The 25,720-nt window shown below is 33.7% G+C and overlaps 1 protein-coding gene across 1 annotated transcript in view; it reads left to right on the forward strand.

Annotated features, from left to right (window-relative positions):
* Positions 1-1,533: 1,533 nt before the first annotated feature.
* Positions 1,534-25,720, forward strand: part of LOTGIDRAFT_161660 (hypothetical protein) — a gene marked incomplete at both ends in the record, with an annotated part of 38,059 nt that continues 13,872 nt past the window's right edge. The window contains 25 exons of the mRNA XM_009057506.1: positions 1,534-1,659; positions 2,133-2,218; positions 2,992-3,139; positions 3,654-3,843; positions 4,250-4,410; positions 5,256-5,457; positions 5,903-6,015; positions 6,469-6,566; positions 7,285-7,481; positions 8,046-8,149; positions 8,467-8,601; positions 9,707-9,860; positions 10,636-10,656; positions 11,241-11,347; positions 11,866-11,966; positions 12,544-12,769; positions 13,083-13,208; positions 16,280-16,347; positions 16,521-16,617; positions 18,247-18,375; positions 18,954-19,001; positions 20,930-21,184; positions 21,660-21,834; positions 22,086-22,242; positions 23,928-24,115. Of these exons, the coding sequence (XP_009055754.1) occupies positions 1,534-1,659; positions 2,133-2,218; positions 2,992-3,139; positions 3,654-3,843; positions 4,250-4,410; positions 5,256-5,457; positions 5,903-6,015; positions 6,469-6,566; positions 7,285-7,481; positions 8,046-8,149; positions 8,467-8,601; positions 9,707-9,860; positions 10,636-10,656; positions 11,241-11,347; positions 11,866-11,966; positions 12,544-12,769; positions 13,083-13,208; positions 16,280-16,347; positions 16,521-16,617; positions 18,247-18,375; positions 18,954-19,001; positions 20,930-21,184; positions 21,660-21,834; positions 22,086-22,242; positions 23,928-24,115 (3,412 nt within the window). The remainder of the gene's footprint in view (positions 1,660-2,132; positions 2,219-2,991; positions 3,140-3,653; positions 3,844-4,249; positions 4,411-5,255; positions 5,458-5,902; positions 6,016-6,468; positions 6,567-7,284; positions 7,482-8,045; positions 8,150-8,466; positions 8,602-9,706; positions 9,861-10,635; positions 10,657-11,240; positions 11,348-11,865; positions 11,967-12,543; positions 12,770-13,082; positions 13,209-16,279; positions 16,348-16,520; positions 16,618-18,246; positions 18,376-18,953; positions 19,002-20,929; positions 21,185-21,659; positions 21,835-22,085; positions 22,243-23,927; positions 24,116-25,720) is intronic.

The following is a 25,720-nucleotide window of genomic DNA, read 5'->3' on the forward strand; positions in this document are numbered from 1 at the left end:
TTGAGGAGGGTGGGGATAATTGAAGAGCAGATTGGATTTATTATGCCAATGTCGGTGCTTTTGAAACAAAGAGCTGTTTTATATTTAACCTTATCAAAATGTCATATAATGTGGTTACAGATAATATTGCTGTGCTTTTCGATTTTGGCCAAATTTTTTAATTGCAGTTATTTTGAATGTGTTTTTGATATCAGTTTGAAATGCTAACAATCAGTTCTGATATAGTCAGGATGATTGGTCATTTATTGAACTAATAATCAATATATCAACAGTAAGGATTGACTGTGTATTGATCTAGTAATTCACTATAATTGCCTGAGGCCTCCTACTCCATTAAACCTAGCTGAAAAATCATTTCATTAATAATTGTTTAGTATTTGGTGAACATTTCTTACATATTCTTAGGTCACGGGTTTATCGTGGAATTTTTTTGTTTTTTGTGAGAGTTTGATAAGGCCTAACAGTGATGAATTATTGTTAAAAAGTAATCTTATTTAGAATTCAGGAGTCTTCCGTAAAGCTGAACCTGTCTTGTTAATGAATGATAAATTCCGTTGTGTCTTTTTGGACGAGACTCTTTACTTCCTGTATTTATCAGTGATTTGTTAAGTGATAGTAATATTGTGAATTAAACATAGAAAGAAACTTTTGGAAGATAATTCTGACATTTACTAAGGTCTTTAATTGTGACTATTGGTTATCTAATGATACATTTTATTATCTATATCTTATGCCTGTTTTGTTTTCATTGACTTTGTTTATAAATACATATTCCTAAACGACCAGCCTCTGATATTTACATTACAAGAATCGCATGATCACATGATATTGACATATGACGATTCATTACCGTTTTTATGTTGCGTAACTTTCATGGAAGCTGTAAGGTAATTTAGTACAAGTTTCAACAGTTTATTGTGCAATAATTGTTTTTTTTTGTTAAATTTCCAGGAATTTTGTAGAAGAGCCAATCCCTAAAACTACGTTCTTACAAAAAAATTAACATCCTTGTCAAATAGACATCTATTTCACTGGTTGTCAGCCCCTAATTACACCCCTGCTTGTGAATATACTTTCATTAAGGCTACAAATACATGGAATAATGTGCATTTAAGAAATACAGTAATCTGATTGGATAACAAAACTCAGTTTAAAATTAATTTTATTGGTTGACCAATCAGATGATTGCAACACTAGTCATCTTAAGTTAAGTTTTACAGATTTTAGGAGGATATAAAGGTATATGATGCTCAAAAGGGATTTGCATTATTCCAATTTTCAATCAAACATCTGTGGTTCCTGCAATTCCACTTAATATGCTTTAATCACATCAGGCAATACACAATTAGTGATGTCATCAAACATTTAGTTTCATTGGAAGTTCAGGAACCACAGATGTCTGATTTAAAATTGGAATGGTGCAAATTGATGTTTTCAGGGTTCCAAATACACATAGCAAATTTAGCAAACCTCTTTACAATCTTTACAATAGATAATGATAATATTTATTTTGTAGAGAAGAAGAAAATAAAAATGGCTGCTAGCGGTAACACAATCGAAATGGCTAAAGTAAAACCTGTCTCCTCCAATAGGAATTCAAAAGCTGTGTCTGAGAATGCATCTGATAAGAATATCACACCAACACTGGCCAAGTCTCAGGTAAATTGATAAAACTGAATCTTAACTGTGAATAGTTTAAAGGGACAGTTTGACCATCTGTTTGACCATCTGTACCTTAGTCTCACAAATGGAATTTTTTTAAATAAGCCTTAACTTAACTGCAAATCTCATGTGTATCCAGAATTATCCCTGTTTAAAAAGACAAATCGGCCTTATATAGTATAGAGGTATATAGAAAAAGAAATTTCTAGTTTGAGATATTTTTGAAGTAATTATGTGATTTTCTAGTACTTCTGAAGACTATTTAATTATATTCAAGACTCAAACCTCCGATAAAGACAAACTTGTCCCTTTTAAGATGGTGTCTGGAATATTTATGATTTTTTTGATGTCATTAAATTATATGGAAGTGTTGTCAGTTGGAGTTCTTCTGCCATAGACCAGCTTTAAAAACTTTGACAGGCTGACAGCAAATTTTTAAAATGAAACATTCTGCCTTTTTTTATTTGTAGCAAGATGAGAAAAAATGGATCAAGACGAATATAAAAGTAAAAGAATGTGCTCATTTTGTGAAAGCTAATAATCAAGAATCTTCACAGTAAGTTAGAAATATTTTTAAGGATTCAAAAGAGGGTTTTCTGTCTATATGTCATTGTCAAGGTCACATGCAATCAAGCCTGTACAAGGTATTGGGGGTGAGAGCCGGTCTGACTGTCGGAGGCATTGGCACAGACAAGAATTTTTCTTACCTTGAAGAGGATTTGCAAATAATCGCCTAGCAGACTACAATCCAACTCACTAGCGACTGAGCTATTCTACTGCAGTATTCAGAGTGGCCATCCTGTCATTAGCCATCCAGTCAGGTGCAGAAAAGTACTGACAAAATCCATTCTTTTCTTCAACAGTGAAGTTAAAATCCCCCCATGCAAGTTTCAACCAAATTTACCTCTAATCAATACACACAAACCACTTGACACAGCAAATTTTCGTTCTCTTTTTTTTATTAGCTGTTACTTTTAAAATAGCCACTTCAGTTAGGGTCTACTGATAGCCCTGTTGAATGTTTGTCAGATTAACTTTTTGACCCAACCTGATAAACACCACATCACAAAATACCAGCACTGGAGAGGGTAGAAATTTGGTCAATTTTGCCACTGCTAAAATACCAGCCAATCATGTTGCATCAGAAGAAATGAATGGAACCTTATTCTTGAAAACTTAACTAAGATGAAATCCAGATTGAAAAAAATTGATCAGTGACAAATAAAATGACTGGAACACTAAGATCATCTCAAGTTTTCAAGAAAAGTTTTTCAAGAATAAGGCTGCAGGTCAATTCATTAAAACTAAAATTTGTCTTGCTGTTTTCAGAGATCCTAAATGTAATTGTGGTTTGCGTAAGGGTCACCATCGAGATAATCAAAAACAAGGCCATGAGACACATTGGAAGGCTCACAGTATCCATGCCAACGCCTATGGTGAACTGGAATTCGATGATGATAACAACCAAGTTGCTAAGGTATGGTTGCCATTTTGTCTAGTCATATGAAAAAAAAGATTCTCATTCACTTTTGTTTGTTTTTCTGATTATCACTTTCTTTCCTTTCCCATACAAAATTTCATTGGTCTACCTCATCGCCTAGGAGACGTCAATCTAACTTCCTAGCTAGTTGACCATCTTCACAATTTCAAAGTTTCGAACTTTGTACTTATACCTTGACTGCAATACTCACCTTTCTTGTATCACAGAAGTTTGTAAATGGAGCCATTTGATCGGATTGTGCACTAGCGAATACAGCCAATCAGAGGCCTTGATAGAAAGTCTGTGAACACAAATCCATAATGTTTAGTCTTTCATCAAGGGCTCTGATTGGCTGTATTGGCTTGCGCACAATCCAATGAAATCTCTGCATTCTGTGATACAAGAATAGTGGCTGTTGCAGTCAAAGGTACAAAGTTCGTAATAGCTTGACTTTGTGAAGATGCTGATCTCCATGCATGGTGTTGATTGATTTTTGTATCCTGTTTTTCAGTTTGTGCGTGTAGGAGACTGTGAAGAAGGAGAAGTAAAAAGAATTTTAGATAATCTCCTGATAAAACACTGGAATCTCCAGAAACCAAATCTGTTGATCTCTGTGACTGGGGGCGCCAAGAATTTCGACATGAAAGCCAGGTTAAAAGAAGTGTTCAGAAGAGGTTTGCAGAAAGCTGCCGAAAGCACTGGTAAATACGATTTTCTTTTTTTCAATTTACATATAAGGGGTTAATGTATAGGAGTCACATTCACAATGTCAAACTATTACCAACTGCCTCTTATACCTTGACTGCAATAGCCATCTTTCTTGTAGCTTGGAATGCAGTGATTAGATTGGATAGCAAATACTGTTCTGTTATTTAAAGTGATCTCTACCCCTAAATATCGTTTAATGACTATATTTGATTCATTATCCTGAAAAATATTTTGGAATAACCAAACTTCTTTCATGAAATTAGGCACATAGGTGTTAAAACATAAACTGCATAACTTTAAAGAAGAAGTGTGTTTATACCATTATATTGTCGTTTTTGTTTTTTTGTGAAAGCCACCATATGGAATTCAATTTGAATAGAAATATTTTGATAATTGTAGGTGCGTGGATTATAACGGGGGGTAGTAATGCAGGAGTAATGAAATATGTAGGGGAGGCAATTAAAGAGATCAGTATCTCAGATGAGAAGAACAGGGTAGTAGCTATTGGTGTGGCACCGTGGGGATGTGTGAAAAAACGAGATGAACTCATTAATTCTGAGGTATGAGGAATTTTTTTTAATTTATTTTTATGTGGGCATTTGACTTAACTCACTTTTTGCACCAAATTTTTCTAATAATCTGAAGGTAGTCGTTAAAGAGGGAAGGTGTCTCGTTCAGTGCAAGATTATTTATTCCAAAGAAGTTTGGGTATCTTTTAGTTTTTCAATCTGTCGAGGGCAGCCCGTAATAGTTTGGGTGTCTATAGTGATTCAATCTGTGGAGGGAGGCCCGTAATAGTTTGGGTGTCTATAGTGATTCAATCTGTCGAGGGAGGCCCGTAATAGTTTGGGTGTCTATAGTGATTCAATCTGTCGAGGGAGCCCGTAATAGTTTGGGTGTCTATAGTGATTCAATCTGTCGAGGGCAGCCCGTAATAGTTTGGGTGTCTCTAGTGATTCAATCTGTCGAGGGAAGCCTGTAATAGTTTGGGTGTCTATAGTGATTCAATCTGTCGAGGGAGGCCCGTAATGGTTTGGGTGTCTATAGTGATTCAATCTGTCGAGGGCAGCCCGTAATAGTTTGGGTGTCTATAGTGATTCAATCTGTCGAGGGAGGCCCGTAATAGTTTGGGTGTCTATAGTGATTCAATCTGTCAAGGGAGGCCCGTAATAGTTTGGGTGTCTATAGTGATTCAATCTGTGGAGGGAGGCCCGTAATAGTTTGGGTGTCTATAGTGATTCAATCTGTGGAGGGAGGCCCGTAATAGTTTGGGTGTCTATAGTGATTCAATCTGTCGAGGGAGGCCTGTAATAGTTTGGGTGTCTATAGTGATTCAATCTGTGGAGGGAGGCCCCTAATATTTTTGTGTATCTTTAGTTATTCAGTCTTTTTAAAACTATTTCAGGGAGTGTGGCCATATAAATACAGTTTAAACGACGGAATGAAATCAGATAATCCAAATGAGACTTTGTTAGATCCGAATCATACTCATTTCCTATTGGTTGACAACGGCACACAAAATAAATGGGGTACTGAGATCGCGTTTCGTTCGAAATTGGAAAAGGTTATTGCTAAATTGAAAAGCACTATGAAAACTGATGACACAGGTAAGTCAATATCTTTATCTGAGAATTCTTAACAAACTATTATAATTATTTAAAACAGCAAGAAAACTCTGAAACTTTACAACGAACAATCCGAAACCCCCAATTCAAAACAACAGTTACAGAGCATTACATTGGTACCAGCTGATGTACTTTTCAAGTGAAGAAATATTAAATAATAAAAAGTGGTAAGCATACCCTGCCTGGCACAACTCGATATTAGTCACAGACAGAAACCTTTCTGAAATATCTGGTTGTTATTAGTATTTGTTGTACTGTATTGCCCATTGTAACTCAATATTACACATATAATAGAAGGTAAAAACAGTTTGTTTGGTTTCAATAAGAATGTGATGTTTATAGGAACAGTAACTAAGGTAAGATTGGTCAAAAAGATGGCAAACCTGTCCCTTTAATATCTGTTTATCCGTAGTATTTTTATTTTCAGGAACGGAGACTAAAGATATACCAGTAGTATTATTGGTACTACAAGGTGGTCCTGGAACTTACCAGACTATACATGGTGCCATTAAAAATAAAACACCCACTGTCGTAATCAAGGTAAGTTTTGGATCAATCTCAACCTGGTTTTCTCCTGAATAGTGATACAGGTCAGAGGTGCTCATGTGGAAAAAGCGTCTAGTCGACAATAAACAGAGGCACGATGTGCTATGGGCTGTGAACGGAAATTTGAAAAGAATATACTTATGCTGCTGTCATAGGCCAAAGAGTGAACTCAAAATTATCAGGGGGTGAAATTTGGCAAGACCGGTAAAGGGGCATGAATTTTACACTATGTGAGAATTTTGCAAATAGAAATTAAATTTAAGAAAAGTTCCAGAATGAACTCACTGATCTTCAGAATGACTCATCAGTGATCAGAGTAAAACACCAGTTCATGTGGCCTGACGAACAAATCTCAAGTAGGGAAATGGATCATAAAAAGTTGAGAAGCACTGGTCTAATAAGATATTGAATTAGTATGTAAAACACCATTTTATTTCACCTTGACAGGGAACTGGTGGTGCAGCAGATATCATAGCTCAAGCCTTTCAGAAAGCCAAACCAACAGAAGTTTCCAAAATAGATCAATCTGGCATCGAAATTAAAGAGTAAGTAGAATATACATCAACACAATTTCATTATGATGTCATTATTTACACGATGTCATTATTTACACGATGTCATTATTTACATGATGTCATTATTTAAAGATGTCATTATTTACATGATGTCATTATTTAAAGATGTCATTATTTACACGCTGTCATTATTTACAAGATGTCATTATTTACATGCTGTCATTATTTACACGCTGTCATTATTTACATGATGTCATTATTTACATGCTGTCATTATTTACACGCTGTCATTATTTACAAGATGTCATTATTTACAAGATGTCATTATTTACATGATGTCATATGCTTAGTTACGTCAAAACAAATAGTGGTTGGTTGACTTGTGAAAGTCTGACCTTGAAGTCATCTTTCCTCATTATACATATACCCATCGACCCAACTGTAAATAGGAACAGATAATCTGGGAAAGATAAATGCTAAGAGGTTGGCCAAGGACCAGCTGATAGAAAGGACCCTTGTGTATCAAATATGATTGTTTATAACATCACGATTGCAAAATTTACAATTATTCTATTCGACCTTTGGGCTAAAGATGGCAAAAAACCTTTGTTTTGTTGGAATTAAAAGTATGACAGACCTCTGACTGAAAATTTTGAATGGTGCAAATTGATGTTATCAGTGTATGAATACACATAAAAGTTCAGAAAACCCCTTTACAATCCTTTAAAGAATTATATTTTCTTCACAGAACAATAATGGAGTTAGATGATACAGCAGAAGGAGATCTGATATTAAAATTACAGCAATCTTATGATAAGAACTCGATACAAGATTACATGAATAAAATACGGGAGATAATTCATAATAAAGATTTATTAACCGTCTTTGAGTTAGATTCCAGAAACTTGACAGTTGATGTGGCCATTTTAACTGCCCTATTGAAAGGTAGGTTAGTTCACATGACTACACAGTGTGTGGGATGTAAAACTCCATTCATTTCATCTCAGCTTTAAATGTTATAGAGTTAAGATTGTGTAAGATGTCATAAAGTCAAATGGTGTTAATATCCCACCTTTGTAGGTCAGAGTTAAATGACCTAAAATCCAGTATTTAAATTTAAATAGCCCATTAAAGATATTTTTACAATCTGAAATGTTTCCAAACATTGAGAGTCTATTCCTATTCATAATGCAGACAACGTAAACTTGCTTGGAAGCTGACAGATTTGTGTCAAACAGGTCTGGTTTCATTTCCAACCACAGTGAGCTTGTAGCACATTTAGTTTATTGCTTGGTTAGCGCCAACAATTGATGGTTGTGAATAAGTCATTTTTTTTCATAAATCAAGTCGACCCAGCTGTAAATTGTTAAAGATAATCAAGGAAAGATCAATGTCAAGAAGTTTGACCTAGAACCTGCTGGTAGAAAAGATCCTCCTGAACTAAGTTGTTATTCTTGTTTAAAATGATTGAACTCTTATCCCATTGAACACATCTTTGTCTGTTTTTAGCCAATAAAAATGATGTTATGGATCAGTTGGAGTTGGCGTTAGTTTGGGATAAAATGGAAGTTGCCAAAAATGATATTCTGGGAGATGATACCTTGGATAGAAAGGTAATAAAGGCGTTTTTGTGGGCCGATTCAATTTGATAGATTAGCTATTTTGTGCATTTGTGAGAAAGTTTACCTAAACTGATCAGGCTAATCAACCTAATCATCAGACGACTAGTTATTGGTGGTTAGGCGATTAGATTAGACTTTTTAAAGATGAACGCATGTGGATTTCAACAATAATAAAATTATAATAATCAAAACAGATGACTTTCTTTTGTTGTCAGTGCAGGCAGTCATATTGCCTAATCGCTGATATAAATTTCTCATTTATAAACCACTGATAAACACACTATTATATTGTATATTCTGTATTATAGAAATTAAACCTACCGGAGAAAATGTTGACAGCTATCGAGAGAAATCGTGTGAGTTTTGTAGATCTATTTATTGACTATGGTGTCAACCTAAAACAGTTTCTAACCAAAGAAAAACTTCTCCAGTTATATAATACAGTAAGATTTATAGTTATACTCTCAGTTCAGATTGAAATGTTATCAGCTTGTTTGAATGGCAATAATCTTCAAGTCTCTACAAGCCCATCTTCCCAATGTCTTATACCTTGACTGCATTAGCCAATATTCTGGTATCATGGAATGCTGCGATTGTATGCTTGCAAATACAGCCAATGAGTGCTTGTGGTTTACATATTTTCTTCGTGGGCTCTCATTGGCTCATTCGCTAGCATACAATTCAATCAAATAGCTGTATTGACAAACTTCACTGATACAAGAAAAGTGCAGAATGAATTCAAGGTATTGGATGTAAGTTGTAATACCTTGACAGTGTGAAGATGCTGAGTCTAATTCAACATTTCGTTTGACTCTACATGCTATGGGGGTAAGAAATGGAAAAAGAGTAGGCAAGTTTTATCATTCTCCACACAATCTATTGAACTAATTTCAGATTCAGAAATGTGTCACTTCTTTTTGTGGATTTAAGAAAACAAAACTAGGTTGTATTTTGCCAAGTAAAGAAATTAATTTTTGTAAGAAAAATAAGTTGTCATATAATGAACATTGTATTTTTAGATACCTGAAAACTGTATATTGAAGAATTTGTTGAGAAAAAGTAAAATTATTAAACCTGGCATGGTATGGTATATTAGTATATTTCTATTTATTTTAGAGACAGTAAAACACAGGCATCTGTTTCTATCAATAGTCCTCTCTATAATAGTATATATATGAGAAGGTGGCTAACGCTAGTCACGACCATCTCTGCTTCAGACGATTTTGTACCATTTACCGTAATGAAACATGATCCCAACCTTATATGAATCGTTTCATTGAATATTTTCCCTTCACACAAGACCTATTTTATACTATTTCATACTAATTTAACTTTTGTTCAATGAAAATACTAAAAAAATTTACACCCATCGTTTCAGTGTATCAATGGAGCGGCCCTATGATGTCATGCAACAATTCCAACACTCTACCTGACTGTGCTACAGCAAGCCCTATTATACAGTATATTAATATGAATATTTTTAGCTTTCTTAATACTAACGAAATAGGTGAATGTTATGTTATAATTCTGTGATGTTACGTTTTTCAGGAGAAGATAACTATGGCCCACGTCGGAGAATTATTACAATATTTAATTGGAGATTATTATCTCCCCTATTATTGTGATAAAAACAACTCAACGTATAACGATGTAAATAGTCCCGTACATTCAGGTCTCCAGGCAATGACTAATTTACATGTCAGTAAGTAGCCTTGTTTCTCCAGTATGTTCTTAAAAGTATACTCCCTCTTAGGATAACAAAGAAATTAATTTTTTAAAACTTAAAGTAAAATAACAGAATCCCTCAATGATACAATAAATCCATAAAACTAAGTAGTAATCTTTTAAACTAAGTAAATTTGAAAGCTAATAACTTAGTTGAATGGATAAATAGTCTAATATAGAGATTCTATTCTTCAGTCATGAGACCTGGCAAGTCTAATTCATGAATTTATACTCTTATTGACCAAGTACAAGGTTTTAAAATTCGAAAGTTAGTATTCTTTTAATGTAACAGCTGTTCTGGACGGTTGATTTTACAGATTACAAATGGAGTCATTCCAGGAAAAAATTTACAGAGTTTGCCTTTTTTATTCATTCATATTAGTGTTAGAGTATCTCCAAAAGCACTGGCCTAGGTCATGAAGTTAAAACTAATGTAACCCCCATTTCCTAACATGGTGGCATAGTCTCGAAAAGATCTTAGCATTAGGATGTCCTATTAACTTCTTATTAACTTAATTATAGTTTATAGGATATCCTTGTTTTAATAGTTTAGAGAATACGTAGCCAGATGTCTGGACGGATGTCATTATTCAAAACTCTGTTTTTAATTAACCCTTTTAAAACTAATTAATTTTGATCAAGTAAATATCTTATTTTAGAAATATTTCAGGTATAATTTACAATGTTTTTAATAATAATAATTTTGATGCTTTAAGAAACCTTCTAAACGTTTGTGTGTATATTTGTTGTAGGAATTTGTAGTGAAGATAACTGTGAGTTCTATAATGAAATAAGCGAATATTGTTTGGGGCAAATCTTTTTACTCTTCAGATTATAAATTAATCTACTAATCAAATTATGCCATTTTTATCTTATTTTTTTTTTTCTAAATTTGCAGTTAAGCAAGAGGTAGCTTTCAAATATAATAATAAATCTTAAATGGGTATAGTGGCTTAAATATTTATATTGTAACAGAACCTGAAACATGTTGTAACTCAAGTTTCACGCTGTGATCTTCAGACAACTGACCATAAATTTTTGCCAGATCCGTCACGACAGCGTACACCACTACCAAAAAAATAAAAACAATATAAATTGCTATTAACTATACAGTATGGTACCACAAGACATGTTCCATATTTACCACTTGTGACATGAAAATACTGTTGTGTTGTGTCGAGTCGAGTCTGGTGTTTAAAGGCCTATTTTCTGTCAGACGTCTGTGGATCTTGCAAGTACTAAGACAAAGAATTTTACAGTGTCATTTGGCAAAAGCTGTTGAGAGTATTTATTTGTTATTGAAAAAAAAAATCCAATTGGGTCATATTTGTAGACATTTCTGATTGAATTTTTTCAGATGCGTCATTAAAGATAAAGGTGGATCATCCTATACAAGATTTATTTGTATGGAGTGTATTGATGAACAGACAAGAAATGGCCGATCTATTCTGGAAGGAACTTGATGTAAGTTTTTAATTTAGAAACATTTTTGTCAGATTTTTCAACCCAGTTTTTGTCAGTGATGCAGTTCACGGGGCTGACGTGGAAAAAGCTGTTAGTCTTTGAGTTATTATGACTGGACAATAGCCAGATGTGCTACAGGCTGTACAGGTTAAATCAATAGATGCTAAGGGAGTAGGCTAATGCCGCTGTCGTGTCAAAATTTTCCCTCATTGCACACTGCATGACCTTATCTATCTTCCTAAGCCCAATCAAAAATTGAGTCACGAAATGCAGCAATTTTATTGGATTGTACGCCAGCAAATAAACCTATCAGAGCCCCTGATTGGCTGTATTCGCTAGTGTAAAATTCAATCAAATCTCTTCATTTACAAACTTCCCTGATACAAGAAAGGTGACTATTGAAGTCAAGGTATAAGTTGATGGTTGCAATAGCTTGACATTGTAAAGATGGACTGACAGCGTCTAGTTTTATTTGGCTCTACTTGACCATGTTTATAAATTGATATTGAATTGAATAGGAGCCGTTAGCAGCAGCCCTGTTTGCTAATAGTTTATATAAAGCTATGAATACCAGATCAGAAGATACAGAAATATCTCTTAAATTACACCAACATGCCGAGTGAGTTCCATTACACAACTTATTATCTTAGATTCTACTTTTATTTTTTAATCAAAATGCAATTATGTATTAATTCTGTTAATTGTTGATCTACTTAAAGTAAGATTACAATTTCTTTTTGTTATTGATATTTTTGTTAGTCTCCATTGAAATCTAACGAGGGTACATACTTTCAAGCTATTTATAGCAAACAATCACATGTCACTCTCCCGCCAAGCAGAATCAGCCAGTATTGGCAATCTCATAATCTCATTGGTCGAATCATTCTACTTTGGGTTTAGCTATCCCACAATTCATAGTTGATATTTAAACACGGATTCTTCATGACTTGTTGCATGATTGGTTGAAATGAACGTCAACAATATGTGACCTTGGTATAAATCTCTTTAGATTAGATTGGAAACTGTCTAAAAATTAAAACGAAGCAAAATTTTAATCTGATATTAATTTGATTGGCCGACCACAGACATTTAACAAGAAATTTTATTGAAGCAATTAGTAGCCATAAAAGCCCTGATAGATTTTTTTGAAAAAAAACATAAAAAACCTCTTTAACGATATGCCAATTTTTTTTCAGAGAATTTAACGATAAAGCTATTGGTGTATTGAATTCTTGTTACGAGAAAGATGAGGTTAAAACTCAGGAGATACTAGTTCGTCAATTGAGAAACTGGGGCCAGACAACGTGTGTTATAATGGCAGTGCAGGCTGATAATAAACGCTTTATATCACAAACTGCCTGTCAAACTCTCCTCAATTCTATATGGATGGGAAATCTGTCTCAAGATAACAGTATATTCAGTGTTAGTAATATTGCAATTTTTTTAATCAGTTTTTTTTTTGAAAAGATATTGCTTTTTATTTTGAAATAGGAGGGAAAGCTTCAATTTAAACTAGTTATAGCTCAGCTAAGCTCCTCCCACTTATCCATGATGTATACAATATCCTTCATGAGGTCTTTTACATTCAAATTTGGTGAAAGTTTCATTGTTTATGATTCATTTCTCTGGAGTATTTTATCATGATTGCTCAAATTTGTGTCGCACCACAGAATTAATCGTACAATTTGAGAAAAATGAAAGAAGAATACATCAAATTTTGTTCAATTTTTTTTAGGTTATACCAAGTATAGTTCTGTTCCCTCTGATATTAACACCTATTGTTAAATTTAAAGATGATGAAATCGCGAAAGTCATACCAGTTGGAGACAAGGATAAAGAAGGGAACTCTTCTGACGGGGAGGTACAGTTATACGACGCACCTAGCACGGTAGATGTTATTTACTTCACGGTGTTTCAAACAAATATTGTTAGCCCAGGAAACCAGTATGGTCCATTCACTTTTTGAGATGACATATCATGCTTTTGTCATAGATACTGTATACTGTATAAATGCGAATACAATGTGTGCACCCTTTTGAACTCTCAAGTAATTTGGCAAAAATCTTGTCTATGTAAGTGTTGTTTTGGCTGACAAAATAACTAGCATAAACCAACTAAAATTCTTGAGGTTTTCAGTTATTTGTGAAAATATTCTCGCATGTCATAAATATATTAGTTTGAACCCTTTTGAGACTGACAAACAATAATGCTTACTTCCTTAAATTCATTTAAAAATTTTCTCAGTTTTCATAATTTGGCCATTTTCTGTAATAACCTATGAGCATGTCTTGAAAATTTTGCTGCCTGCTTTGATTTTGAAATTTTCTGTTTTCACTTCTACTTGAGACTTAGACACTAGATTTAGAGCATGAAATAGTTCTAGATCATCTTACCTTTCCTTCCTTCCTTTATATAATCCTCAAATCTTTTTCAAAAACAAAATATTCAAAGCTATATACTTCTTGCAAGATATAAAATAACGTCATTTCTTTTCATAATAAGAATTGATATATATCTGCCAATGTTACCAGTCTTATTAAAATTAGACCCAACTTTCGTTTCGTTTTTTTATTAGTTTTTATTTTTTGTATAGCCACTTCACAGAAGGGTCTAAGGGTCGGATCTCTCAAAAACCGCTGGTGATTTGTGTTAATTTGATTGGTTAAAGTAATATAGGTCAAAAGATTAATGTTCAAGACTCTGAATCAAGATTCCAGTCGTTAGACCCTACTCTGAAGTGGCAATACTAAAAATAAAAACTAATAAAAAACCAAAATGAATGTCAGGTCTGATTTTAATTAGACTAACCAATATGGATGCTTTAGTGTGAGCAAAGATAATATAATACATCTGGGTACAAATCAAAAGATCAACGAAAATAATCCATGTTATTTTGAGGTAGAACAAGAAGTGAATAACACATTACAATATTTTATATTGTATTAATAACTACTTATTCTACCTCAAATCAAAATGGAATGTTCTTAGTCGAGCTTCAAATTGGACCGGAATGAATCTTTGTTCAAACCAATTTTGACTGAGTTCTGTTAAGATGTTTGTTGTGTTTATTTGTAATTGTTGTGTTCAATGTTGAGTTAATCTTTTTGTATCCTAACCTACTCTAAACCCTTATCAAATACATCGTCTGCTCCTTTCTAATGCTTGATTCCCTCGACAGTCAAAAATCAGAAAGGATCAGACTAATACTGCTGTTTTGGCAAAAATGGCCAAGAATTCCAAACAAACATCAAACAAACATCTCATCAATCGATCACCACCCTGGACACATTGTTTTCATTAGATTAACGCCACATTATTTATCCTTGCATGATTATCTGCACATAGATTCTTTTGTTTGTCTACCCTGTATCAATCATCAGACTTCCAAACTCTGGGGAACTGTGGCTACTGGTTTGAATGTGAAGTATTTATCATCTACCCCCTGATATATAGTATAATGATGGAATCTGGAATCTGATATATAGTATAATAACTATTAAGCTGGAATGTGGACCTGTATTGCCGCTGTCTGTTTGTCCATTGATAATTGGCTTGTGAACTCAGAAGAGGTCACAGTTTTTATCAGATTTTTATAAAATTTTGTGTGTAGGTCCTTGGCTAAGTTCGAATTTGGGTACAATTCAATAAAAAATATTGCAGTTTCAACCCTTGATATGCTAAAGTCATGTTGGAAGTGGCTTGTGAACGGAATAAAAGCTCACTTTTTTTGTCAGATTTTAAAGAAATTTTGTGTTTAAGTATCATGAACAAGTTTGATTTTTAAATCGACATGTATTGATAACACCCCGTGATATGCTTATTCTAACTTAATCTAACTTTATTTAAAAATGATGAAATCTCGAATAGGTAAGTGGGCGTATCTCGCTTGGTAACAGCTAGCTTTTAGATATATCGCTATTTAGCCTTTAGCAGTCTGAGAAACTTGACTTTCTCTCATCAGGGCACTTGATTTAGCTCTATTGGCCATTCTTGTCTGAATGGAGCTCAAATATTTGAGTCTTGGATTTTATGTTCTGTTTTTGGTGTAATTGAGCCAAGTGCTTGCAAGATATACAAAGGCTTTAGCTTCTGAATCTTCACAATGTCAAGATATGAATTTGAATCACAGAATTTTATAAATTCAGCAATTCGATTGGACTGTATGCTAGCCAATAAGCCAATCAGAGTCCTCAACAAAAAGGCGCTTAACAATATATCTAACTGCGAATTTCATCTTCTCTATGACACGACTCATAGGAAGAAAATGCTATGCCAACTGATCACAGGTCTTGTTGGTGTAAAATTTGTGCATAGCCAACAGTCTTATTAGAATTAGACAGAACTTTTGTTCTATTTTTTTCATTAGCTTTTATTTTTAATATAGCCACTTCAGTTAGGGTTTAACTACAGCCCTCTTGAATATACATCAAATTAACCTTTTGACCCAACATGATCAACATCGCGTCACAAATTGCTAGCACTGGAGAGGGTAGAAATTTGATTCGTTAAAGCAGACGTCAGCAAGTTAGGCCTAAAGGCCTAAGGTTTAAGAGGGCTGTCATTAGACCCTAACTGAATAGCCTATATTAAAAATAAAAGCTAATAAAAAAAAGTGGAACGAAAGTTCAATGGCCGACTGTAACAAGGTGTTTGTTTTGATATTATAACAATGTTTTGTTTGGGTAATGGTGTTTATTTGTCTTGTTCACAAACAAATTGTTTTGTTGCATTCTTTGTTATTTTAATTTAATTATAAAATGTTCAGCTAAAATGAAGCACAAGCTTTCACCATACATCATGCTTATTAGACTATATCATTTTATCCGATTTTTTCAGGCTTGGCCCTAAAATGATTGTCTGTGAAGTTGGTCACACCAATGATTTCAAAAGAATAACCCCAAATTGTTTTTTTTTTTTTGTATTTTTTAACAGAAAATAGAACAGACAGAACCACCCAACAGACAAAGCTCATCTAATAGTTTTATTATAGATCCTATAGAGTAAGTAAATATATCTAGTCCTTTAAATAGTTGCTTTCCTCACTGAATGAGTTTTTATTTCAGCTTTTAAAGATTCCTCGTCATTTGGAAATCCAAAAAGAGCAGACTGATGCAGCTGTTGTGGCAAAATTTCACACTTTGCACACAGCTGGATGATTATTTCTGTATTTCAGGGAGACAGGAAATAGTCGGTTATCATGTTGTGAGAGATTTTGGTACCGATTAAAAACATTTTATTTGGCTCCGGCTGTTATTTTTTATCTCAATGTGGTACGTTAAATTTTTAATTTTTTATGAGGTGAGGAGTTAACCACCTTTTCTGTAGACATCATGTCATATCTCTAATTCTATATGATGATGTGGCATTTGTCTATATGATGATGTGACATTTGTCTATATGATGATGTGGCATTTGTCTATATGATGATGTGGCATCTGTCTATATGATGATGTGGCATTTGTCTATATGATGATGTGGCATTTGTCTATATGATGATGTGGCATTTGTCTATATGATGATGTGGCATTTGTCTATATGATAATGTGGCATTTGTCTATATGATGATGTGGCATTTGTCTATATGATAATGTGGCATCTGTCTATATGATGATGTGGCATCTGTCTATATGATGATGTGGCATTTGTCTATATGATAATGTGGCATCTGTCTATATGATGATGTGGCATTTGTCTATATGATAATGTGGCATTTGTCTATATGATAATGTGGCATTTGTCTATATGATAATGTGGCATTTGTCTATATGATGATGTGGCATCTGTCTATATGATAATGTGGCATTTGTCTATATGATAATGTGGCATCTGTCTATATGATGATGTGGCATTTGTCTATATGATAATGTGGCATTTGTCTATATGATAATGTGGCATTTGTCTATATGATAATGTGGCATCTGTCTATATGATGATGTGGCATTTGTCTATATGATGATGTGGCATCTGTCTATATGATGATGTGGCATCTGTCTATATGATAATGTGGCATCTGTCTATATGATAATGTGGCATCTGTCTATATGATGATGTGGCATTTGTCTATATGATAATGTGGCATTTGTCTATATGATAATGTGGCATTTGTCTATATGATAATGTGGCATTTGTCTATATGATGATGTGGCATTTGTCTATATGATGATGTGGCATCTGTCTATATGATGATGTGGCATTTGTCTATATGATAATGTGGCATTTGTCTGTATGATAATGTGGCATTTGTCTGTATGATGATGTGGCATCTGTCTATATGATAATGTGGCATTTGTCTATATGATAATGTGGCATTTGTCTATATGATGATGTGACATTTGTCTATATGATAATGTGGCATTTGTCTATATGATGATGTGGCATTTGTCTATATGATAATGTGACATTTGTCTATATGATGATGTGGCATTTGTCTATATGATGATGTGGCATCTGTCTATATGATGATGTGGCATTTGTCTATATGATGATGTGGCATTTGTCTATATGATAATGTGGCATCTGTCTATATGATGATGTGGCATCTGTCTATATGATAATGTGGCATTTGTCTATATGATAATGTGGCATTTGTCTATATGATGATGTGGCATTTGTCTATATGATGATGTGGCATTTGTCTATAGGATGATGTGGCATCTGTCTATATGATAATGTGGCATCTGTCTATATGATGATGTGGCATTTGTCTATATGATGATGTGGCATTTGTCTATATGATAATGTGGCATCTGTCTATATGATGATGTGGCATTTGTCTATATGATGATGTGGCATTTGTCTATATGATGATGTGCCATTTGTCTATATGATGATGTGGCTTTTGTCTGTATGAAGTTTATGTCTGTAGATAATATGGTTTTTATATTTTTGATATATTTCAGCTGACGTACCTGGTGTTTCTTGGTCTGTATAGTTTCCATCTGTTGATAAGTTTTAATAGAACATTCACTATACTAGAAGGTGTACTATGTGGCTGGGTAGTTACTATATTTGTAGAAGAGATTAGACAGGTAGGGTTATCTTATGTTTTTTTTTCTCAAAAACTTCAAAAAAACAACCTAGAAAAAATAGTCAAAAACAGCCAATTGAGTTTGAGCATTATTTTCAGAGATAAAGGATTTTGGCGGCAAGAGTGTTTGAAATTTCTTTATAATTCAGGGTACTGAATTCTTGAAAACTTTAGATGATTTAAATGAGGTTTTTTTTCTCAACTTCTCAAGCTTTATTGACAAAAAATAGTCACATGGTCAATTGAGTATTATGTATCTTGTAATAAATGAATAGATATGGATGCTGATGGTTTTCAGAAATAGAGGCTTTTTGCTATTAAATTTCTTGGAACTGATTTTCAAAAGTTTATCTAGATTTAATGTGAGTTTAGTTTTTAAGAATAACAGAAACTGGGATGCGATACTGCTTAAAATGAACCCTGTTTGTAAATCTAGGTGCCGTTCTTCAAAAAAATCTTAATATCAATTTTGTCTAATGTATTCTTTTTCTCTATACAAATGTCTACACTTATGATAAATTATTATCATAATAATTCTTAATATATTTGTAATGACATGTAATGACCCCAATTTTTCAGATGTCGTCTAAAACAGGACGAGTAATTGTAAAATCATCTCGAACTAAGGTACTCTTCAGAATACAGTGGTGTGATAAGGCTATTTTTATAGGCCCGCATATAAATGTGGACGTATATTGCTGTTGCCCCTGTCCGTCCGTTCGTTCACAATTCTTGTAGGTACAATAGAGACTAAGGTTTTAAAACAATCTTGATGAAACTTGGTATGCAAGTATATATTGATGAGATCTCGGTCAAGTGATGATAATCAACTGTTTTTGATGTTTTGCCGTGACATAAAAAGATTATTTGAAAATTCATTATAAAGCCACTAAAGACTTTGTTATCATTTCTGACAGCTGGTAGTGGGCGTATGTTATCTTGCCTTGCACGCTATCTTTAACTATAGTTTTTTTTGTGACATCTATATTTTTTGTTAGTGGCATGAACTTTGGGGATAGCAAGACTCAATGAGGCTTCCCGAGGTAGAGGAAAATGACAGACTCTGAGGGTTTGGCTATCCCATAATTTGTTATGTTATAAAGAAGGTGGTTAAACACCTGGTTTACTGAATGATTATGTAATAATGTTACTCAATGTCATGTTGTGTCTGTTCTATTTTGAATGCATTCTATATGTTGATAATTATCTAACTTGTATGATAGGTTTCAAGCCAAATTAATGTAAGTAAGCAACGCACACAGTCACAGACCAAAGTTTTTGTCTAAATTTTACAAAGTTCCATTAATATTTTCACTTTTTAAGGAATTCTGATTTTTGTGTTTGCAACATTAACAAGCGTTTGGATCTCAGAATCACATTTTTATGAAAAAAATGAAAAGGGGAGAAAATAAGATATTGTCTTTATTTGTCAGCAAAAAACAAAAAAATTGAAGAGCCATGCTTTGATGATTTGTGTCAGACACAACATTGTAGCCTACATTTTTTGAAGAAATCCTGGAAAGGCTCCACCCTTAAAAATTTACATGACTTGAATATCTTGTTGAGTCACATAATTGATGGCCACCTTGAAAAATTCCACCCCCTCCTGAGACCCTGGGCTAGCTACGGGCCTGGGGTTAGTGTTTGGTTGTTTGGCAAATTCAGTCTTAGTCATATTAGAGAGGTGCTCTGAAAGACTATTTATAGAGTACTTCAGTTAGTTTCTGGATACAACACAAGAGCAAAATATTAAAACTTGGACCTTGAACTTGGATGCCTAATCTTATCAAGACCTTGTGACTTGATGTATAAAGATCAAGTTTTTAGTAAGAAAATATGATTATTGAAGTTGATTTTCTTGCACGCTTTTGTGACTATAAAAAGTTAGTTAACAGTAAATAACAAAACACCAATAACTTAGTAACAATTTGCTTCTGTTTTTGACTAAAAATTATTTTATGGAGAGACATCCCCTACTTACATTCAGATTCCATTAATAATAACTACAGTTTGAGTGTTGTATTTTTGCCTGAATTGCTTGTTTGTTTAGATATGGAATGCTGTTTTTTGGTGAAGGGAAATTCTTTCTTTCTTTATAAATTCTATCAAGAGATAAATTTTGATGTAAAATTAACTGAAATGACAGATTATAAAATAAGTTGATAAAATTACCAAGAATAATAAGGATCTTAACTTGGTGAAATTCTTGTGACCTTGAATAAGTTATCTTTTCTCAATATTCTACTCAACCCAGATGTAAATGCGTATGGATAATCATAGAAAGATCAATGCCAAAATGTTTGGCCAAGGACCAGCTGGTAGACAGGATTCTTGTGTTGTCCTTGTGAGAACATCAAGAGGTTTGGCCAAAGAACAGCTGTTAAAATGTAAACTTTCCTCATCATTTTAGTCGACCCAGCTGGAAAGATCAATGCCAAAAGGTTTGATCAAGGATCCAGCTGGTAGATAAGTTTTTTGAGATGAACAAATATTGTTTTAATTAACCCATTTAAAAGAGATAAACGTACTTTATTTTTAATTTTTGTAAATTTCAGGTGATAACGAGTAATGCTACGTCTGTTGGTTCCAAGTTCAGGACCTACTTTACCGATTATTGGAATATCCTTGATCTGATGACGATATTCCTGTTTGCATTTGGAATAATTCTAAGATTTATACCAAATGACACAACATTTGAAATCGCTCGTGTATCACTGTGCCTCAATCTAATTTCATTTTACTTCCGTATTCTTCACATATTCTCTGTCAACAAACAGCTCGGACCAAAACTTGTCATGATCAGACGGATGGTAAGTCTGTTTTCTTTTTTAAGGCCATGATTCGTTTTTTTCAGGGGTTGATTTGGGCCTTAAATATATCGGGTCTCTCAAAAAACGTCTCAATGCTCGATGGGTTGTATCTTAGCTGTTGGTAAACTGGTCTCTTTCAAAATTCTCACACAAATACTTCAAGATGTCGTTGTCCAACCCTGAAAATATGAGACATTGAATGAAAATTGTACAAAGAATGATATCTTGAGGCAACTTACCTATTTCAACTTGTGTTCAATGTGACCTCCATCTTCTTCTACCACCTTAATCTTTTCAAACATACCTCAAACTAGAAATTACACTTACTATTTCTTTAGATGTCTTTTCTATATCGAGAAAAGACGAGTCGTCATTTGAACTTTCAAACATGGATAAGTTTGGACAAACATGGATTTGAAGGTTCAAATTTTAACGCTGAGCTGAAAAAAAACTGCATTAATTTGTTTGCCTTTAGGTTCAAGATTTGATGTCGTTTGTGGTCATTTTAGCAGTGTTTATAATAGCTTATGCTGTTGCTACGGAGGCCATTTTGTATCCCAATACCGAATTCTCATGGAAGTTATTCTATCATGTACCAAGGAAAGCCTACTGGCAAATCTACGGTGAACTCTTCTTGGAGGATATTGAAGGTAAAATTGTCCTATCATATCTTTTTCGCGTTTTGTTTACGTCCAATTCTAGATCTTATTCCGTGTATTTTCTGGTGTATTGATTTCCTTGCAAGGTACCTTTAACCATTCCTCGTCTATTCTCAACTAAAAACATTGCGCACTGAGAATTGCAGACTGCAGAAAATTAGGACGTATAGCCTCAGAGTGGCTCAGATGTAAAATTCCATTCCAGTATATATTTTGATACAACTTAATTTTCTATAACCAAGGTCAGAATGATTGTACCAATGATGCAGCTCTGTACAGAGATTATAATCAACCAAGATGTCCGTCTGAAGTTGGGAAGTTCGTGGCTCCAGTATTGATGGGATTTTATGTTTTAATGACCAATGTGTTGCTGCTGAATTTACTGATCGCCATGTTCAGGTATGTTCTGTTTTACCTTCTTGGAATATTTTTTGGTTAATTTTATTTTTCTTTATCAGATTCAAAGGGGGCTGCTCGAGTTCTGCAGGTTTGGGATTTGTGAAATCAACTGGTAGTACTGCAACGTCATGACATTCATGTCTACTGAACTACGCATGCTCTAGAGAGGTGTGGCTTGTTTTCCGCCTCACTTCAACTCTAGTCACCAGCGTGGCAGATCATCTCTATATTAACTATGTATCATGTATGATGAATAAACCAACTCTGTTCTGAGTTAAATTTAGAATGTGACATATCAAGTTCAGCTCAATTTAAACCTAGAATAGAATTAACCAATCGAGCGCCACCATAGGTTCAGAGTCCTATTGCTTAAAATTTCTTATGATCTATCAATTTTTTGTTTATTGTATTTCTCAATGTAAACTTCCACAATTATGACAATTTGATATAAGATTTTTTAAAGAAAGGGGGCTGTGATTAGTAGGACTCAAAACTTGTTAACATTAACTCATTCTGGTGAAGGTCTATTAAAGCCTAGAACAAGAGCTTATATATTTGCAAATAGGATCATGATACTTCAATTCATTGCATTTCATTACATAATACATGTACTTGAATTAATACTTATTCTTTTGGTGTAAGCAGCACATTCTATATCTATATGCATCATGATTTGTATGTGTTTATTGTGAGGTATATGTGTTTATTGTGATAACGTTTGCATCATGAAGAGTATGTGTTTATTGTGAGGCATATGTGTTTATTATAATGAAGTTTGCATCATGAAGAGTATGTGTTAAATTGTGAGGTACATGTGTTTGTTGTATTCAAATTAGCATCATGAGTTGTATGTATTAAAGTGTGAGGCACATGTGTTTGTTGTAATGAAGTTTGCATCATGAAGTGTATGTGTTTATTAGGAGTATGTAGATCATATTAAGGGACATTGCATTGATGATTATTTCATTGTGTGTTTTAATATTTGAATGAGGAATGCTCTAATATTTTAACATTGTTTTAATATTTTATGCTGTTGTCTTTTTTCTCTATTGAACTCTATGCAGACAGTTTTAAAAATGTTCAGATTATGGTCATTACATCATAATAATTGGGTAGTATTCTTAGAATTAATACGAGATTTACAAAATTGACCAACAAAATATCTACATAGTCAAACTTTTGGGGGAAGGAAATAAGTTTTTGTTAATGTGCAGGCACACAAGCTTTGTTCGTCAGAGACTTTTGTCACCAATTAGAGTCTTGTCTTGAGTTTCAACGACTGGTAAGTACACACGAGGAGACAAAAGTCTCCAGTAGGTCGTTTTCCACCATGTGGACAATCGTGTGCGGAACATGCAATTGAAAGGAAAATGAATCTGATTGGATGATGACAGTTTGTCTTACAGACGATAAACCTATCAGAGAATAAATCTTGTGACACAATAATCTTGTCGTGGAAGTACCGGCACACGCAAGATTTACTCAAGATTCAAGTCGGAGACAAACATCTCCGACCAAGACCGCTCGTGTGCCAGCACCTTTAGGGGCCAGTGGGTATAAAGTCTTGACAATGTCAGAGTAATTTTGATTGAGAATTTTTGGATATTTTGATATTTAGACACAAACCAAAGTTGTTTTCAAAAAAACTGTCTGCATGTTTCAATGCTTGTCACTAATTATTGCAGCTACACTTTCGAACTACTTCATCAGAACACGGACAGTATCTGGAGATTTGCAAATCTTCAAGTTGTGATGGAATATAGCACCAGACCACCTTTACCACCTCCTTTTACTCTCATACTGCACGTGAAATATCTTGTTCATCATCTCACTTCATGTCACCAGTGTCCACCAGGAACTTCGCATGGATTCAGTAAGTCTTACTGATATCCCACTATAGTTTTGTTTCACTGAATGTTGTGTTGTGTTAGTTGTATGCTGTGTTTGTGTTAGTTGTATGCTATTTTCATATTTTCATATTGTTAGCATGTCTGTGTATTGCTTTTCTCATTGCTAGCTAGTTTGTTGGCTGTTTGTGTTTTGCTTTTCTCATTGCTAGCTAGTTTGTTATTAGACGTTTGGTTTGCCGTATTCATATAACTGTCATGTGCTACAGGCAGTGCACGTTAAAGATCCCTTGACAGTTGGAAATCTAAGAAGACGAGGCTAATGCCACTGTCTTTGCAAAATTTCTTATTTAACACTGCATGGTGTTACCCTCTTCATTGGCCTAATCTGGAGCAGAAAAGTAGGACATAAAACTCTATTCACTTCATTTCATTAAAAAAAGAAATTGTCATTTCAGTTTGCACTTAATGTCCATGAGTCCATTCACCAATTTTCTATCATCTATGTTGTTTGTTGGCATGTTCATTTACACACTGTGTGAATACACAAGGCCTAAATAGTTCTCCTTGCTGAAACCCTATTTAATCAAATTATTGAAAGCATGATGTCAAGCATTCCATCCAAAATTTATTAAAATTACAAATTTATGGATTGATTTAATGCTTGGAATCAATTGCTTGAAGGTTTTGTTTAAATGTTAGGTTTTTGCAAATTAGTTTAGTTTTAATATTATTTCTTTTGATGTTGTTAGATATGTATCAGATCTACAGCTGTGCATCAAAAAAGCGAAAATAAAATGAACAATTTTTCATCCTTATTACTTCTTTTTTTCTATTGATATACATAATTTAGTACAACATGTTCTTCTATATATAAATATATATTATACAAATTCCCAATTCTTATTGTGAGGGATGATTTGAGATTTCTGAGACAAGCAAGGATTGAAATGATTCCTTGAATTCGAATTCAAAAAATGTTGTTGCTATCCAAAGATTAGGTCTGGATGTCATTTGACAAAGACAGAATACAAAAGTAGTTAAAGGGATTGTTAAGAAGTTTTCTAGCTATTTAAGTGTATCTGAGCCATTTATGGTTTCCGATTGCGCCATTTCAAATTTTTATCTGTGGTTCTTGTAATTCTTGAAATGCTTTAGCGTATATGACATATGTTGCAAAAGCTGCAGATATTATGATATCTAAGGGTGTTTGCAATTGCAATCTAATGTGATAAAGCATATTTTTCGATTATTGATGTCATCAAACATCAAACAGTGCAATTGCAAGAACCATTGACGTCTGATTGAAAATTGGAATGGTGGAAATTGATGCTATCAGTGTCCCTGATATACATAAAAAAAGTTAGAATAACATCAGTACCGTCTCTTTATACTCAACTAAGTTGTTTCAGTCTTGCTACCGTTCTCCAATCTTCAATCAACCCTCTCAATATTCCCATAGTTTAGTTGCTATAAATGTACTTATCCTCTGTTTTTCTTTTGTCAGTTACACTTTTCAGAAAATCCAAGATAATACAGATCTTCATTGGTTCTTTCAACGCTACCATCTTGTCCAAGAATATTATTCCCGCCCCTTCCTCCCTCCACCTGCTATTATTATAGTGCATGTC

Source organism: Lottia gigantea, assembly GCF_000327385.1.
Source record: "Lottia gigantea unplaced genomic scaffold LOTGIsca_30, whole genome shotgun sequence".
Taxonomy (NCBI): Eukaryota; Metazoa; Mollusca; class Gastropoda; family Lottiidae; genus Lottia; species Lottia gigantea.